Here is a 17,653-nt window from a genome sequence, read left to right as displayed (position 1 = left end):
CGTTTAAACCATTCAATTTCAATCGCATGCAATTTACCCATTCCCCCTCTCTTGCGGTCTCTCTCTCTCTCTCTCTCTCTGTCTCTCTCTCTCGGCTCACTGTCATGTGTCGTTTGCGTGGATACTTATTTGATTTATTCCCGATACTGTCCAGAGCAATGGTCATCGCAAATCCACTGTGAAAGGATTGAGCATTTTGGATTTGTACCTTTTGGTGGATAATGCTGCAATCTAAAGTCGCCTTACATCTTTTGCATACTTTCTGGCGTTAGAATGTGGTGGTAAAACTATGAAATACGCTTTTGCGATCATTTTTGAAACCGATCGATTGGGATGAAAATTGGGATGTGGGTAAAAAGTGTCCAGTGGACTGCAGAGCATAAAGCTGCGATGGAGTGGGTATTGATCAGCTTTCACCTTGGGAATTGCCGTAACGCCTACGATCTGTGGCCTATCATCGATAGGATCTGGCAGGCAAACCAAGACGAGAAACAACAAAAGCAACGACGCCTCTGCAATTTGTTGTACACGAAATGCAATTTGCTTAAAATTTATCGCAATTTAATCATCAACATGGAAATATGCCCCCAAAGCGGACGAGGGAGTGAGATGGAGAGCCCGCGGCGAGAACGAGACGGTGCGAGTGCAACAAAACTATTAACGCCAAACGATCGAGATGCCGTCCAAGATCTCGCTTCTTCTCCTCCCCGCTTCTTTCTTCGGTGCAAGAAGGGGTTCCAGTGCTCTTTCCACCTGCTCCCACCAAACGCTTCGGGCCAAATTCGCTATGGCAAATGTTTTCATTCATGGCATCCGCAAAGTACATGCAAATGGAGTCGAATAGCAAATGGCCTGTACATTAAGTTTTATTGCAAAGGTAATCAAGAGAACTCAATGACTCAATCTGTTCTCAACAAAGTGCCACTTTTGTAATAGAGTTTTTCAGAGTAATTAACTTAAGTTTGAAGTCGAGAACCGATTAAACAAGATTTTATTCACCCATTCGTTTTTTTTATTTGTGTTTTGAAAACTTATTTAGTTTTTAGATATAAAAACGTTTATAACCAAAATAGATAGAATCTGGAAAATATCTAAATACCTCGCTTCTGATGTTCCCCACAGATACCCTGTAATGGCAAAGTTTAAGAGAAACAAAAGGTCAGGAGACCCAGCCAGGAAGAAGAAGCAACAAAGCCAGGGATCAGCGAAGAGAAGAAGGGGGCTCTCGAGAGGCCACAAGCCATAACCGGCAAAATTAGCATTTTTGCCACATTTAACGGTTTTTGGTTGTTTTTTTTTTTTTCGTAAAAGCCACCGCTTCATTGCATTCAAAATTGATTTGTTCATGACGAACTCATTTCGGCGGGGGTAAGTGGGGTGGGATGGAGGTGGAGGGGGTAGAAATAGCCAACTGCTGTTAACCCCAGGGACGAAATGCCAGCGATGAAAGCGGCTCGAACGGGCACCGGCAATTAACCAAAAAAAATTTAAACACACTTAACGCTTAATTGGATGGGGTCACTGAGGTAAAAACAATGAAAGACAAAGAATTCGCGTAGCAAGACTACATTAAAATGCGAAAGAAAGCCGAAACTGCTCGAAGAAATATGTATGTGTTGGTATTTAATTTAAGGGCTTCGGACATTGACACATTCAAATCGATCAAACTTTTTGTGTTCGCTGTTGGGCGCCAAAAACTCATTTAAGTTTTGTGACCGGAAAGTGTCAAGTCACTGTAGCGAACGACAAAAGAAATACACATTTCTATTGATATTTGCACAAAATGACACTTCTGATTGCTGGTGACATTTGCACGCGACTTTGGGGCTTAAGCAATTGTAATTTTGAAATTTACGTACAAATATAGGTTTCGAAAGCTTTATATAAATTATCCGAAGCGTATTGTGTTTGTTATGTATTTATTTATTTTCTTAACTTTTAAGCTAGCTTCCTACATTCTACATTGTCTTCATAACAAGGTTCACTCCTTTAATCTTAAATGGCTTTCACAGCTCTGACAGCCCTCGCTAATGAGCTGCTAAGTGCACAAAAAAGCTTAAACTGATTTTCCCATCAATTCCGAAACACCACAGAAAGCACACATGCAGCCCAACATGGCTGCATTATAATAAACATCATGTCAAGCCAAAAGGTCAGCGGCGAAAGGAAAGTCCTCTGATATTCACACAGCCTGCGGGTCTCATCGATACGGATTCCGAATGCCATTCCAGTTCCCAACCAGCTAACAAAAGTGGCTTAAATCAACGGATGACAATGCTAACGAAGCAGTCAGCAAACAACAAACAAACTGCGACACTCGGCAAGAGGAGCAAAGGCTGGGCAAAAGCTGGGCAAGGATGGGGCTGAAGATGAGGAGGAGTAGCCAGGAGTCGGCACCTGGAATTGAGTGCAAAATATGGCGCAGCAGCGAGCAGGATAACACTGAGGGAAAAACCTAAAAGGGCTTCATAGGAAAACTTACTACAAGTTGTTGTTTTCGAATTTAAAGTAAATAACATTGAGTTATCTAGCAATTTTCCGAATATGGCATCGTTTTTAGATTTACCTCAAATTAAACGACTATTTTTCTCACTGTAGGCAGTTGGAGGAGGTACTTCTTATGTCTTGTCTGGGCCATATCCATGTTACTTAGCGTCTTAGAGCAGTTGGCGCGTCATGTAGCCAATTAAAAAAAGCGAAAAACGACAAGCGCGAAGAGCGAAGACTGCAGAGCGGAGAACGGAGTTTGGAGTTTGGAGCACGGAGAATGGAGAATGGAGAAAGGGGGCAGCAGAACTGGGGGCTGAGATTCGACAATGGCGGAGGCTGGAGGTGCGGCAACTGGCTGTCCTGGTCACGATCTCTGCGAGCGTCGCCCAGAAATCTAAGCGAGGCAATCAAATTAGGAAAGAAACAAAGTTGAGTGCTCCCCGCAGACCTGACCCACAGAGGAAAGTAAAAGGGGGGGGTGGTGGGTGCGCCTTAATTGCATCTTTAATGCGGCAAGAGCACACACACACTCACACTCGTATGCTAATAAAGGTCAGGCGATATGCACATCTTGATAGCCGAGTGTCAACGTACCGTTGAACAAATTTCATGCCAGATTTTTGGTTTTTCGGCTTTTTTCTGGTTTGAACGGCAGCTGGGACATTGCAACATGACACCTCGACATGACAGCAAAATGAGCTTCTGTTGCCCGACTCCTTTTCGAGATCTCTGCCGCAGCAGCAGCAGCAGCAGGAACGGCAGTGGCAACGGCAGCGGCAGCCACCGGAGTGAGTGACAACTGCAACGGCATGGCTTTCAAATATTTAACACCAGCCTCCAGCGGCAGCAGATTGGAAGCCCAAGTTTCGACGCACCAAATGCATGTGAAATCGATGCCAAAATCGAACTCACTTCGCACCAACAGAAAGGTACATATAAACACGGGCAGGGAGAGTGGACACTGCAAGTACAGTTGATATTAGCTACAGGGGTCCTCTGAACTAATAGTGCTAGTGCCATTCCATCATCCAAACTTACAGTTGTCCCTCTAAGCCAAAATCTGCATTGTTGGTCCTGTCTCGAGAACAGTATAGAAGCCTATGTAAATTACGCCCTTTTAGAGGTCTCAATCCCTTAAAGGAGGGGTTTCTTTTAATTTGGCAATTGATCAATACAATCTAACCCAACGCACACAACTATTAGCGATGAAGTACTGTAGCTTTGCATTCGGGCAACGCAACTCTCTTTGATTCGACCAATGCCAGTTTGGCATTCATTTATTCGCATCTGTTGCCAATTTACAAAACTCAATTTCAGCCTTTTTGCGTTTCGTGTGATTTTCGATTTCGATTTGGTTTTTGCTGGTTTCTCGAAGTTTTTTGTCAAACGTCGGGCCGCCTTAATTGATTTTGGCGCTTTAACGAGGCGCAAAGTAAACACACTCCCAGTCAACCAAAAAAATCAAAAAAAAAAACCAAACCCATATGACAGGCTTTGTGGGCCGAAACGAACTTGGCTATCGGAGTGTTAATTGAACGCGAAATTGTAACGCGATTGAAATTGTAATGTGTGATTAAAGTAAATAGGTTGGTATCTAATTGAATCAGTATGTATCTTAACGATTCCCATTTGACCTTAGTTGAACAATCCCGATGCCTATCGGCCTCCAAAATAAAGTCGCACAATAGTTTTTAAATTTTTTATATTTTTTATTTCATGTCGTAATCATGCATTTTTTTCTCGATCGTTTTGCATTTAATTTTGGTTGCAGTTTTGGATTCTGTCAGCTTTCAATTTGTTTTCCGTAATATTCGTAATTGCTCATCACCACTGATATTTATATTTATATATCGGTTTATTATATGTACACCTTTGAAATTCGGACACTTCTATGGAAGGGATGTGGCCCGCTATCCGTATCCGATTCGTAATTACACAAATTTTAATGAGTTCTCAGCTTTATGCACCTAAATGTGTAATGGTAAACTTCTTGTTTGCTTATGCAAGAAACAGTTAAAATCGCTTAGGCTGTTTATTATTTTCTTTTTAATCATAAGTATATTTAATTATCCATCGATCTCTACGATAATATTGGTTTAATATTCTCGTTAATCGTTTTGTCTTGTCTTGTTTTCTTGTGCTTCGTTTAATTTTTTACAGTATTGCAAGTAGTCTCATTTATGTAGATTAAATATTTATTAATTAAACATACATACGTATTCTTTTTGTTTTGGATTTCATTACTTAATTACCACAACAAGCGTTTCCAGTTTACTTTTTTTGGTTTACTAACAATACATTCATATACAATATTTGATAAGGGAATCAGCACAACTGCTAAGTGAATTGGATTCGATTCAATGGGCCCTGAGTCCCCGAAAATGTAAGAAAATTAATGAAATAATGAAAAAAAAAATCCAAGTAAACGGCAAGTAAAAAATCCGAAATATTACGTGAAATGATAGAAACTCAAAGTTTACCCTTAAACCTTTCGAATCTCTAGTACTTTAAGATCTATACAGAGAGGCTACATGCAGATTAAGCTATTAATACTCGATTGGTAATTTTCACGTATTAGTTAGTTATAGAGCGTAATCGATAGGCTGATAGGATGTACTGGAGAGAAATGGGAGGGGTAACTTCTACGCCCAAATCGTACCGTATCTAGGTCTAGAATCTAGAGTCTAGAGTCTAGATCTGTCTGCTGCCTTCGCTGTAAACAATTTCACATGTAGTTTAGGTTAAGTTCGAATACGAATACGCAAAATGGCTGTATCGATTATATATAATATATATAATACATAAATATTTGTTTTTCAATATATTGTATAATTTCCCTTTGTTTTTTTACGTTTACACTTCATGCAAAAGAAGTGGAAAACTGTTAAGTACATATAAAAAATATGAATATTCAGCCTCGTTCTGAACACAGCTCGCAAACGAATAATAATAATAAAATTAGAAATCTCAAGTAATGTTGTGCTTTCGGGTCAATGGGAAATTAGTTTTAATGGAAAGAATTAAGCAATTACGGAATTAATCTCAAAGAGCAAAAGGAATTCAGACCAAGGCTGGTTACTATAACTATTGTTAGTAAATAACTATTTACAGATATTGTAAAGTACTAGACAAAAATGAGTTAAAAAACTCTTACAAAGTCAAAGCTATGATTTCATGGATTTTTCACTAAATTTCTGCTCAAGATCCTTATGTTGGTTTTGCATCGATGATCCGAAAATGGAAAATGGAAAGATAATTGTTTACTCGGATACCAGACAGTCGGCATTAATGTATTTATATTTATATACACAGCTATAATTCACTTTATATATTCTGCTTACTAATTTGTTATATGTTGACTGGTTTGAAAGAGTTTCGTGTTCTTGTTTACCCGTATTTGCTGTTGCAGAAGTGTCAAATCATAAAAGTCGTACGCATCACAATCGGTATATATGGTTTTATGTTTTATGTATTATGTGTTATGTTTCATGTTTTATGGAGGATAAAGGAAGAAGCGAAGAAGACTGAATCTGTGGCCATCGTCAGATATTCCGATACTACACATTTAAGGTACGAGTTGTAAGATGCAAGATGTAGGATACTAACATGCAATCCCTCAGCTGGAGGTGGATTTGGAGAATCTGATGAGGGGAAGAAGTACGAGTGCTGAAACTGAAAATGGGAAAACCAAACGGAAAATGATGATCTCGCTTTCAGGTGGTGCTGAACGAATTTCGGTTTAATCAGAGTTCTGCTCGGTTTAAGTTTGCAATTTGTTTTCCATTTTATTATCGCTCTTGCTTACGCTCTTACCGATCTACAATTTACAAACTACGAAATTACATCGCTACATAATTATTGTTAAATATTTTTGTTTTTTCGTTTTGCTTTACTCGGTTTTGTTTTGGATTTTAAAATATTATCGTTATCATTATAGTTTATATGTTATTATATCTTTATTATTATGATGTTTATGCTGATGTAGCTCTTGCCGCCATCGCATAAACATGCTTTTGTTTGCAGTTACGAATACAATTAAAATTATTACCTTGTACAAAAAATAATAATAATAATAGCATACAATAGTAGTGTTCTTCTGCAACTCCCTACATCTCTCTCAATCAGTTGCCTCTGAAGTTGCATTCCTTAGTTAAAAAAACTAAATGTAGTTTAATGTGTTTTCTTTTCGTTTAAGTTACAGGATAAGTTAATTTAATTTACGTACATTGAAAAATGTTTTTGTTACTCTTTTGTTTTTGTTTCTACGGGCTGCCCCGACTTGCCTCGCCCCAAATTTTGGGTTCAGGGTGGTGCCGGATGGGGGCGACGGGTCATCGGTGGAGCAGCCCGGCTAAAGCGCGTGGTTCTGAAACGGCAGAAGCCGGAGAGAAGTGCTTTCTTCTCCATCGTTACAACTAATCGTATCACTAAACATAGTTTTATTACAAGTAATTCTTTCTGTTTTCTTGTGTGTTTCGCAATTATTATCGAATATTTACAGTTTGCTATTTAACACTTGAGTTTTCGCTGTGGTTGTTGGTGTTGGTGTTGGTGTTGGACAGGGAGGGGGAGAATGGAGAATGGAGCTTGGATTGGATTGGTTGACATCTCGAGCCCAAGAGAAAGAGCCAAGTTCTCTGTATGCATTTTCATATACATTTTACATATATATATATATATTTGTTTTATTATTTTAATTCTTATTATGGTTTTAGGGTTAGGCGATCTTGAAAAATAAGACCTAAATCATTATACACACATATGCTTCTATATATAGGCTATAGAAAATCAAATTAAGCGAACTTTGTTAATGGTGGCAATTATCTATACAACATCTCATATTCATCCCACTCTCTTGGCCCTTTCTATTCTGGCTTACAGATTCTCCCTTTGCTGGTTAGATGTCGCTTCCGAATAAGCATTTTCAGAAAATCGTATCTATTCTCACCAACGAGTTGGAGTTGGGGTTTTTGCGTATGCGTATGAAGTTGTGAAAAACATACTAACTGATCGGCTTTAGACCAGCTCGCTTTTGTTCACCAAACAGAGGGTGCAGCTGCAGTAGTGCTGCTGCAAGAGCTGGCCCCGGGCCACTTGGGCGTCCGCCAAAGGCAGGGATATGGCCACCGCCTGGGCTTCCGCCTCCGTTTGGTTTGATGCCAAACTGAGCAGAGGGCCATTGGGCACTTGCAAGGGTTGTGCTCGATGTTAGCTGTTGCTGCCGCTGCCATCCGCGTCTCATCTGTTGATGGTGGACGTCAAACCAGCTCCCCCTACACCCGCGCCAGCAGATCCTCCTCCGCCAGCTCCCGTGGCATTGACACCGCTGTTCAAAGGTCCTCCATTTCCGCCAGCTCCACTTCCATTGTTGTTATTATTGTTGTTGCTCGTTGGCAGCACCACGCCTCCGTTGTTAGCGCTGGCTATCACCTGCTCCACTGTCAGGGCTTTCCCTACATCCTTTGCACTCAGTAGGTTGCCATCTTGGGTGCTCACGTTGTTCGCATTCGTGGTAACCAACTGCCTAATGGTCGTGGTGGTAGGACCCACAGCACCACCGGTACTGTTTACAGTGGTGCCCAACGGCAGCGTTCTAGTAATGATCGCCGAATTGTTGAGTCGTCCACGAAGCACCTGTTGCAAACCTCCCGGTCCCAGTTGCATCTGCATCTGACCACTGTTGTTCTTCTGCAGCGGTTTTACATTCAGCAGACTGGTGTACAGCACCCGCTTGTCACCCTGGCCAGTTTGCGAATTTCCCGTAGTGGCCAAGGTTTTCAGCTTCTGATGCTGCTGTTGTTGCTGCTGCTGTTGGGATTTGTTCAGCAGCACAGTTGTGGCGCCCACCTGCTGCGTTTGGTCACCCGTCCCCGCGCTGCTCACAAAGTTCAGCTTAAGATTGGAGTTGGGCAGCTCCTTGTAGTGAAGCTTTTGGCCGGCTGCCGCCGCTTGCAGTTCGCTGGCAGTGGCAATGGTAAAGTTGCCAGCGGATCCGCCGCCACCACTGTTACTGCTGGTCAGGAAGATCTTGTTGGCTTGCTGGGGTGTCGCCTGGGCGGTGATGATCGCCGTTGAGGCAGGGTGCAGGCTGTAGTTGTGATTGGCTGCAATCGCCGCTGCAGAGTTTGGCTTTAATTGCTGCTGCTGAGCCTGGCCAGACACCGACTGTTGCTGCTGCAGACTTACATCCGACACGAGCAGTGGAAACTGCGACATCTTGATCACCTTGCTAAGCTTCTGCAGCTGCTGCTGTTGATGCTGCTGTTGCTGTTGTTGTTGCTGTTGCAGCCCATCGCCGGTTTCCATCTGATCGCCACTGTTGCCCGTGGATGTGGCCACCAGTTCATCCAGTTCCTCATGCTGCACCAATTGTTGCAGCTGCTGCTTGGTGAGTTGAATCTGTTGGTGCTGTTGTATCTGTTGCTTACGCGGCAACTTCCGATTGAGGAGGAGTTTGTTGATGTCTGCAATGTAAACTATTTATTTAATATATGAAAGCAAATCCTTAAGAATTTATAATAAAAATAAATCGGACAACAGATATCAAAATGACATTCGAAAGCCGAACAAGTTTTTACAAATCTAGCAGGTACATCACGACTCTTGGAATCCGAATCTTACCTGTGTTTTCTGGTCCGTTGAGCTGCCTTTTCTGGGTGGCCCGGCTGGTCCAGAGGATCTGGTTGGTAACCGCCTTCGGCGAGGAGTCCACCGTGGTGGATAGCACTGCTGTGGTGGCCACCGCCGTGTTCGTTCCGCTCACCTGGCGCCAAACAATCGGTTGCTGCTGCACCAACTGCTGCTGTTGCTGTTGCACATTGTTGCGAGTGGGTGTGGCAACGAGCAAAGGCGTACTGGTGGTAACCTGTTGCACCTGTTGTTGGCCCTGCTGTTGCATTCCGGCAATGCTGTGCACGGCTAGCTGCTGGCCACTGGCCGTGTTGATGATGTTCACACTGGATCCTGAGTTGCCACTGCCACCAGAGGAGATATCATCGTTCTGCACCTTTACATTCGACAGCGTGATGACTGTGTTGGGTCCAATAGAAGCGGTTGTGGCTCCTCCACTTGAGACTCCGGCTTTCTGGATGGCATATGTGACCTTCTGAGAGGCAGAAGCTGCAGCTCCTGCTGTGACAATCTCGCCGCAGCTTGTTGTGTAGATCAAATGGTTGCCAGAGGCGCCAGCGCCGGCAGCTTGTAGGGGCGTCAGGGAGCGCGAGGGATCCCGCTGCATTTGGAAGAGCAACTGCTGCTGGGGATTTTGACTTTGATTGGGGTTCTGAGGTGTCGCCTGCCGCTGTTGGACGGTCACGTTTCGGAGTTGAGCCTGCGCCAACTGGTGCTGCAGCTGCTGCTGGGCGGTGAGTGTGGGTAGTGGACTGCTGCCCGTGTGCGGTGTTATGGTCACTATATCGCCCACAGCTGCTCCTCCGCCGTATTCTGTGCGGGCAATGATCTGCGGACCAGCGTTGGCAAACTGATTGAGCAATTGCGTCACCTGTGGCTGCGGCTGCTGCTGCTGCTGTTTCTGCGTGGTTATCTGGGCGGGTATGTTGATCAGCTGCGTCGTGGGCAAAGCAATGGCCTGTGGCTGAAGCTGTTGCGGCTGTGGGGCAACGGGAACAACCTCCGCCTGGAGTTTCTCCACCAACTCCACCTTTACAGGCAAATTCGGTGTTTCCTTGACCACAACTTCCGGCTGTTCAACTTCTGCTGGAGGTTCCTCTTTGGGCGGGACACCTACTGGCGCTGCTTGACTGAAGAAAAGCTCACGCTCCTTGAGAGTCTCCGCCGTGGGACAAACAGTAAATGCGGAGCTACCCACCGGAGTGAGGGTCAATCTTGTTTTGCGGTTGCGACCCGCGCGCTTCGATGAATCGGCTGCACCCACCTTGGGTTTTTTCTCGTCTATACAATCCAACAGCTGATCGGCGATTTCCACTTCGTCCACGGCTGCCTCGCCATCTAGAATACCGTTCCAAAAACTAGTAGCTTGGTTCAATGCCTTGGGATCATCCATGGCGCACTCCTGCAAGATGTTGTCCAGCATGTGTTCGTGGTTGTCGTCCTCGTCATCATCGCCCAACAGGTTGTTGATATCGTTTAGGGAGTCACCACCACTGAGGTTAAACTCTAGAGCAGATCCCGACCCTGACCCTGAGCAGTTTGGACTCTTGCTGCTGCCGCGAGCATAGTCCTGAGCTTGAACCGTTTGCAGCAATTGGGCATCTGACTCGAGATCCCTGTACTTAAAGCCACTGCTCAAGAAGTACGAGCTGGAATCGCTTTCCTCTGCTTCTCGCTTTCCTAAGCGATTGAGTTCCACGCTTATGGGAGTGTCCTGTGTCCAGTCGACAGCGTGACTATCACACGTCTTACCCACTTCGCAATCTTGGCTATCGGACAGCTCATCTGTGGGAGTTTTGGGCCGGAAGTGAAGCCAATCGCGCCGAATCTCCGAAAGCAGCTCATTGCAGATATCTAGCCGCTGGCTGGAAGTGGGCGACAGTCCACCCATGTAGTCTGCATTGAACTCTTCATCAACAGGAGCTTGTATAAACAGGTCCTTGGGCCTCGCATGCACTTGGCTGTTGCGGAGATTTCGTAAGCGGATAACGTCCGGCAGCTGGTTCAGACAGGGAACGGCGTCATCCTCTTCCATCTTCCTGGCAGCCTGCATCTGTTCGTGCTGTACCTGTTGCTGATGCTGCTGGGCCTCCAGTTCCTTCTTGACCGCCGTATGCCGGATGATACTGCTTAGCTGGGCGAGATTGACATCGTCCTCCGCTTCATCGTCCATGAGTTCGGAAACGGAGGTCTGCGCGGACTGTAGGACAGCTGCTGTGCGAATGCTGCTCAGCGGCTCATTGGAGTCGTCGGCATCGATCAGCTCGCGCTTTATCGTCTTCGCCACCTCCTCCAGCGAGGGTCCCGGATTCGTTGCCGCAAGCGTGCCCGTCGATGCGGCTGCTTCCGCTGCAGCGGCTGCTTCAGCGGCACGAGCGGCGGCCGCTGCCGCTGAGGTGGAGGCTACCGGTTGATCCTCGCCAGCGCCGACGACGAGCTCCTCCGCCTCCTGCTTTATCACATTGATTTTTTCGCTAATGCTAACATCCTTATTTATAACGTTACTACTACTACTATTGTTGTTGTTCAACACGGTATTGTTGTTGTTGTTGTGGTTGGAACGGTGGTGTTGCTGATGATTGGCTCGCGGGGGCTGCAACTGCTCCGGATCATTCTTCTCCAGCAGCTCTGGCGACAAATTCTCGGAAACTTCCGTATTCTCATCCGCTTCCATCTTCAGTTTTTGTCCAAGAGCCAATGCCAAACGCTGAAGGTAGGCCCTGGGCAATGGACACAGATCTGGTTTGGTGTCCTCGTCCTCCAGTTGAACCTCTTCAGCTGTTGCTACCGCTTCCGAAGATCTCTTTAAACGCTTCGCAGCATTAAGTTCTCGCAACTGTTGCTTCTTGCGACGCAGGCGGCGACGTTTCTGGCCAAGATCAACCCAACTTTGGGGTAACGTAACCGCTGAGCTGTAGATTCCAAGCCGGGACACATTCTCATCGTCACTGGCCAGGAATTCATCATCTACTTCGTTTTCAAATTTCTCTTCAAGCTCCCGTTCTTTGCTCTCCTTCGCAGATTCCGTTCCAGCAGCAGGTTTCTCTGCATCGCTTGGCGGTTCTTCTTTTATCAGATCAGGAACAGGAAGCTCACCATCGACGGGTTTTCCGGCGGGAACCAGATCCACCACCGTTGGCGGTGAACTGGGCTTGCACAGCTGATCGGGTTCCTCTTGCTTGATTTTATCGCTACGCTTATCAACCACCACACTTTCCATCACCGTGTAGTCCAGCTGCGACCAGAAGTCGTCGAAATTCGTTGTGGCCCGGTCCAGCAGGATGCGACCGCCACGACCCAATCGACGGCGTGCAAAGCCAATGCAGCGTGGTCTGTAAAATTAGCCCGATTTGAAGTGAGTATGGGCATTTACATTGGCCAAAGAGAATGGCAACAAACCTGGGATAATTGAGGGAGGTCAGTGTGTATCGGTATTTAGCATCCGAGCAAGCACCACTGGGCGCCATTTCCTCGTCGGCTGAGTCCCACGGATAGCGACCATCTCGGTGTCGAGTCTGTGATGCAAATGGAAGCAATTAAAGTCTGCGTAACTTTTGTATCCAAGCTTTGGGATGAAAACACTTACCGGAAGGTAAACACAGCTTGACCTGCGCCTAAATGCAAACGGCGTCTCTTCCTCGCTCTCGGAGCCCAGCTTGTTGCCATTCTGGGCAGCGGCGCCAAAGTACTCCTCCTCCTCGCTGTCCGCAATCGAGTCGTTGGCTGCCGGCGAGGCACTCTGCTGCCTGCTGAGGTGCAGATGGTGGGGCAGGTGGTGCGCGGGCGAGACTCCGGCACCACCAGACGCCGGCAGACCCGGCAAATACTGTTGTTGCTGCTGTTGTTGGTGCTGCTGCGGTTGCTGCTGCTGGTGCTGCTGCTTTTCGCGTGGCAATTTGTGCTTGCGCTTCTTGTAAGGACGCTTCTCCTTGCGACTGCTGCTCCCGTTCCCACTGCCACTGATGGCATCTAGAAGAGCAATTGGAAACTCGTTTTAACATTGTGTGACATAGAGAAAAGCTGTGCAGAGATCATATTAAGATTAGGAAAGTAGTAAGTAACGGTGGTAAAAAATGTACTCAGTGATGAGCTGAACAAAATTGTGTTACAATGTTCTGAATTGCTTCATAGCCCTATCGATTTAAATTAAGAATGGGAAGATCCAACTATGTAAATGAAATTCAATATCTGTGTTCTTCTATTTTAAAAAGCATAAGAAAACAAAAATATCTTAATAAGTTTATAAAGCAGGCATTGTTAAATATACCACAGAAATTGCATTTCTGGCTGGAAATTCTCTGAGTGATTAACGCAGTGTGATTAGGACATCTGCAACTAAATTCAAGATGTAATCCCATCCCACCCTTACCCATTGTCAGATTCGTGTTCAGGTACTGCGACGCTGAGCCGAAAACATTCGCATTGCCTGCCGCTCCAGCACCGCCCGGCAGCAGACCCGTGGGCAAGGCGGCTAGAATGGCACCAGCCGTTCCCACCGCCGCCGCCCCTTGTGAGTATTGATTCGTATACAATGGATTATACGCGGGTCTGCAAATAAACAAGGGGTATTTCAGTACCTTTCTGCATAAGTGAGAGGTGTCCGGAAACGCACCTTGTATTCTTGTACTGAGAATTCAGCTCCGAGTAGACAGCACCGTTGAAGTCGCGCATCTCAACGCGCTTCTCAAAGATGTTCACCGTCATCTTGAGATGATCGCGTTTCGTCTCCTCGCGCCGCCTCACCATCTCCAGTATAGTGGTGGCGCGCTGCAGGTCACGTCTATGGGACAGGGAAAGATGGGATTAGTTAGGGTCAGGTATGATAAGCTGGGCAATAAAATATGCTGGCTAACGAAAACTACCTGGCTGTTTATAAATGGAATGTTATACACGATAAAATTCCTTTTAAAAGAACCCTTTTTGGAACAATTAAAATCGGACAAAAATATAATTTATATGCAAAAAAGGTATGCAATATAAAAGATGTTTTTCTAACGATTTGTCATTTATGATGATCATAATGATTTAACTTAAATACAGCGGAAGAAAATGTTGGATTGCATACAATAAGAGGTGTCGAGATGAATCAGTAAAAACATTTGCACTTTCTGTGTCTAGTAAATTCAGTGTAGCAATATTAGCCAGCATTGAAAAATTTCTCAACCGACATTAGGAAAACTTCACTCAATTCTTACCGCAGCTTGAGCATCTTTTCGTAGGAGGCCTCGTCGTTCTTACGATTTTTACGAGTTTGCATTTTCTCGGTGCGACGACGAAAAGCCAAGTACGGATTGTTGGAGCTGGCGCCCGGTCGACTCTCAGTTTTCACCGTGAGGATCAGCGGGTGTTGCTGGAGAATAAATGGAAGAGTTGTTTTAGTATACCGCCGTCAGTCAATGGCCAAGAAAGGGTTTATTACCATCTTGAGGCGTTTGTTCAGCCAGTAATCGTAGACGGATATGCTAGTCTCGTCGTCCTGGTTAAGCAGCGACTTGGCCTCGTTTAGCGTGACCACCGTTTGGCCGGAGCTCTTTTCCAGCCGGTCCATCATCTGCTCGAACTTGAGTTCGGTGAGCTCCAGGCGCTGCTGCTGACTGAGCCAGTCCTCATCGGCACTGTCCATGTCGTAGTCAGGGACCTCGGTATCCAGCCCAAGAGCTGAGGGTTACGAAATTGTAAATGAATTGGAATTGTAGATACTGTTGGGGATACCACTTGCACAGCATAAAATAGGATTTTAATTTATATTGATAGGGAATTTAAAATTAATCGGAATTACGAATAAATCTCTAGTAGTTAATTTTGGCTTACGTTGCATGTGGATCATTTGGCGGGGCATCTTGTAGTCCGGCGGATAGTAGGCATCGTAGAAGGGCTGATCCGTCTGCAGCACCTCGGGCGTAGGGATGATCAGGCCCGTGCATATAGCCCGCTGCAAGTGGTGCTCCTACAAGAGATAAGGCACAATATTAGTTTCGTGCAATATAAGGATTCACTAATGAACTACTTACCGACTCCTCCTCCTTCTCCATGCCACTGGGCATCTGAGGCACTGCCCGGTTGATGGCTGAGTACTCGGGCAGGTCGGGCAGCTCCTCCGCCAAGTAGATGGGCATCTGCTTGGACGGATCCAAATGGCGGGCTCTGAACGACAGCTTGGACATCTTGCTGGCTTTTGTTTGGGTTTTGCTTGTGGGTGGTTTTGGATTGGGTTGGGTTGTTGGGTTGTTGTGGTGTGTGGAACGTTTCTATTTGCTGTTGCTGCGGCTGTTTTGAGAGTTTGCCTAGTGGAATCGGCTGCTTAGGTGGCTATGGATGCTATGGAGGCTACGATTGCTCCGGCGGTCCAACTGCAGTGGGCAGGACTAGTGCTGCTACTGCTAATTTGGATTCTGGAGGATCTACTCCGATGCGCGGTCGGCGTTGTGTTGGCTCCTCTACTCGCTGTCGAGGAGGGGGCTGTATTTGTTAGCTGGAGATAGGGCTTGCTGGGGTAGAACAGGTGCTCCTGCTTCTGATCCTGTTCCTGACACCGATCCCGATCGTGAGCACCGGGGCTGCGGTGGCTGTGGCTGCTCTGCCAGCTGGTTAACGCAGCCCCTGTGCCCGTTGCCCTGGCCGAAGACGTAGTGCCACTGCTGGTGAGGATTGGGTGTGGATTGGCGACTATGTAGGGCGTGTCCTCCTCCTCCCCCTGGACACCCTCCCGGCGGTCCGCCTGCCGCTCCTCCTCCGCCTCCTCCTCCCTCGCCTGTCGTCCTTCTTGATCCTCGGGAGCTCTGACTGACAGCGCCGACAGCAGGATTATGGCCAAGGAAACGATCTGGTGGCAATTACGACGACAACGCAGTGGTAGCAACAACAGTGACAGCGAGTGCAGCAAATGTGTCGACGACATTTTTCACGTTGAAATCGAAGGTTCTGTGTGAATTGGCATAATTACGTTCATCAAATTTGCACATTTCAGTTCATCATCGTTTTAGGCTAAATCAAAATTGTGTTCTTTTTCCTTTTCTTTTTGATTGTTTGTTGTCTTCCTCTTCTTGTTATTATTTATTTTTATTCCGCCTTGGCTGTCGTGTTATCGGTTGGCTGATAAAAAATCTAGAATTGAGAACAACAACAAAAACTAGTAAGTAAACAACTCTCACACACACACGCATACATTGAAAAGTGCGGGCGGCGCGCGCGGGAAAAAACTCACAAATCCACATACATTTATATATTTCTTTGCCTATGCTTTAAATTGATATAAACACGCACAAAAACACGATCGCCATGAGTCATGGTTTTTTTTCTCTTAAATTTAAATGCGATATAATGCAAAATCATACAAAAGCCGAGACGAAGAAAAAGGCGGCATAAACAAACACACGCGCGCAAACACACATCTCAAACAAACGCGGCGAATTAATACTGCTTTTTCCGCGAGATATTTCACTTTGCAGAGCCCTGTTAGCTAACATTTTGTTTGTACAGAACTCTGTTAAGTGAGAAAAAAAAACGCAATCAAACTCCGCCTCATGTGGGTTTTGTTTTTTGCTTTTATCTAGTTAATTAGTAATCAGCCATCGAGTGCGTATATTTTTCTGGGCCAGCGCTAATTTTTCACACACTTTACCGCACTTTTCATGCACCAGCGAACGCAATCTGGTTGATAAATCGCCCGAAAAATTTACACTAATAAACCCGATTTTGCGTATAGCGTGGTTTCGCTGGAAAGCAATAATGGCGGCCAGAGAGCCGAACACCGACGACGCCGCGGACTTCGTGGCCGCGATTAATTTGCGCCGTCGGCGGCGATAACGATGAGCGGTCGCCGATTTATTTTCCGCAAATTCGTTTTAAAGCCCAGCCATATATTGGTAATAATTAAATATGAACAGCAAGCATTTTTAAGTGGCATCAACATAACGTTTTCCTTTCAAAATATATATTTTAAAACCCCTGCCGTTATCGATTAATCGCCGTTGGCACCGCTAAATAGCCGGCCTCTCATTCCGATGACACTCCGAACGTTTTGTAAGCGCCCTCTGGCGAGCATTTCGCGCACTAAGCCCAACGCTGCATGATTTTTTTTTTCACAAACAAAAAAATCGATTTAGATTTTTTCACGCACTTTTTTCACACTCTTTGCCGGGCGTTGGGGCCTCTTATATGATTAAATGATGGGGTTTCCAGCGTATTTACCACTGCCGCACTGTTTACAGCTAAATTTAAGCAGTTGGCTTAGCGCAAACGTTCAAAATCGTTCTTCAGCAGCGGGACACGTTTTTACTTATGGGCGGCCATTACGAATGAAAATTCGGAGTTGTCGGAGTCGAACGAAATCGTCGCCACAGTGGCGAAATTATTTTGGCTAGGCCTCCAGGCGAAATAGTTAACCGTTTTGAGTGCGGTTTTCAGCTAAATCTGTGGAATTTTGTGAGGGGTCGCATGCATACATTTGGATTGCCGGGGCCCAGCTGCATTTATTTATTTTGTTGTTAATTTACGCAGCCCCAAATCACCAGGTGCCCAGCTAGTGGTGGGC

At 45.6% G+C, this 17,653-nt stretch overlaps 1 protein-coding gene across 2 annotated transcripts; it reads right to left on the bottom strand.

Annotated features, from left to right (window-relative positions):
• Positions 1–7,594: 7,594 nt before the first annotated feature.
• Positions 7,595–17,441, bottom strand: LOC120447039. Of its 2 annotated transcripts, none has more exons than XM_039628385.2 (11): positions 17,311–17,441; positions 15,132–16,224; positions 14,932–15,067; positions 14,540–14,778; positions 14,316–14,470; positions 13,733–13,900; positions 13,490–13,668; positions 12,707–13,089; positions 12,520–12,635; positions 9,112–12,452; positions 7,595–8,966 (listed from the first exon to the last, which is right to left on the bottom strand). In XM_039628385.2, exons 2-11 carry the CDS (start codon positions 15,282–15,284, stop codon positions 7,729–7,731), a joined length of 6,108 nt encoding a protein of 2,035 aa, XP_039484319.1. In that variant the 5' UTR covers positions 15,285–16,224; positions 17,311–17,441; the 3' UTR covers positions 7,595–7,728. The 2 variants fall into 2 exon arrangements, with proteins under 2 accessions (XP_039484319.1, XP_039484320.1); XM_039628386.2 differs by having other exon boundaries at positions 7,595–8,954; positions 17,311–17,440.
• Positions 17,442–17,653: the final 212 nt, after the last annotated feature.

The sequence above is a fragment of the Drosophila santomea genome, chromosome 2R (assembly GCF_016746245.2).
Source record: "Drosophila santomea strain STO CAGO 1482 chromosome 2R, Prin_Dsan_1.1, whole genome shotgun sequence".
Lineage (NCBI taxonomy): Eukaryota > Metazoa > Arthropoda > Insecta > Diptera > Drosophilidae > Drosophila > Drosophila santomea.
The sequence above is the reverse complement of the archived record's forward strand: the minus strand, read 5'-3'. Positions and strand labels throughout refer to the sequence as shown.

Bases quoted from the DNA above. Each gene is read 5' to 3' on its own strand.
- LOC120447039 (XM_039628385.2), bottom strand. From the start codon at position 15,284: ATGTCCAAGCTGTCGTTCAGAGCCCGCCATTTGGATCCGTCCAAGCAG. The intron at 12,453-12,519 runs GTTTGTTGCCAT...CTAATTTTACAG, and splicing joins ACCTCCCTCAATTATCCCAG to ACCACGCTGCATTGGCTTTG. The intron at 8,967-9,111 runs GTAAGATTCGGA...TTAAATAAATAG, and splicing joins CAACGGACCAGAAAACACAG to TTTACATTGCAGACATCAAC.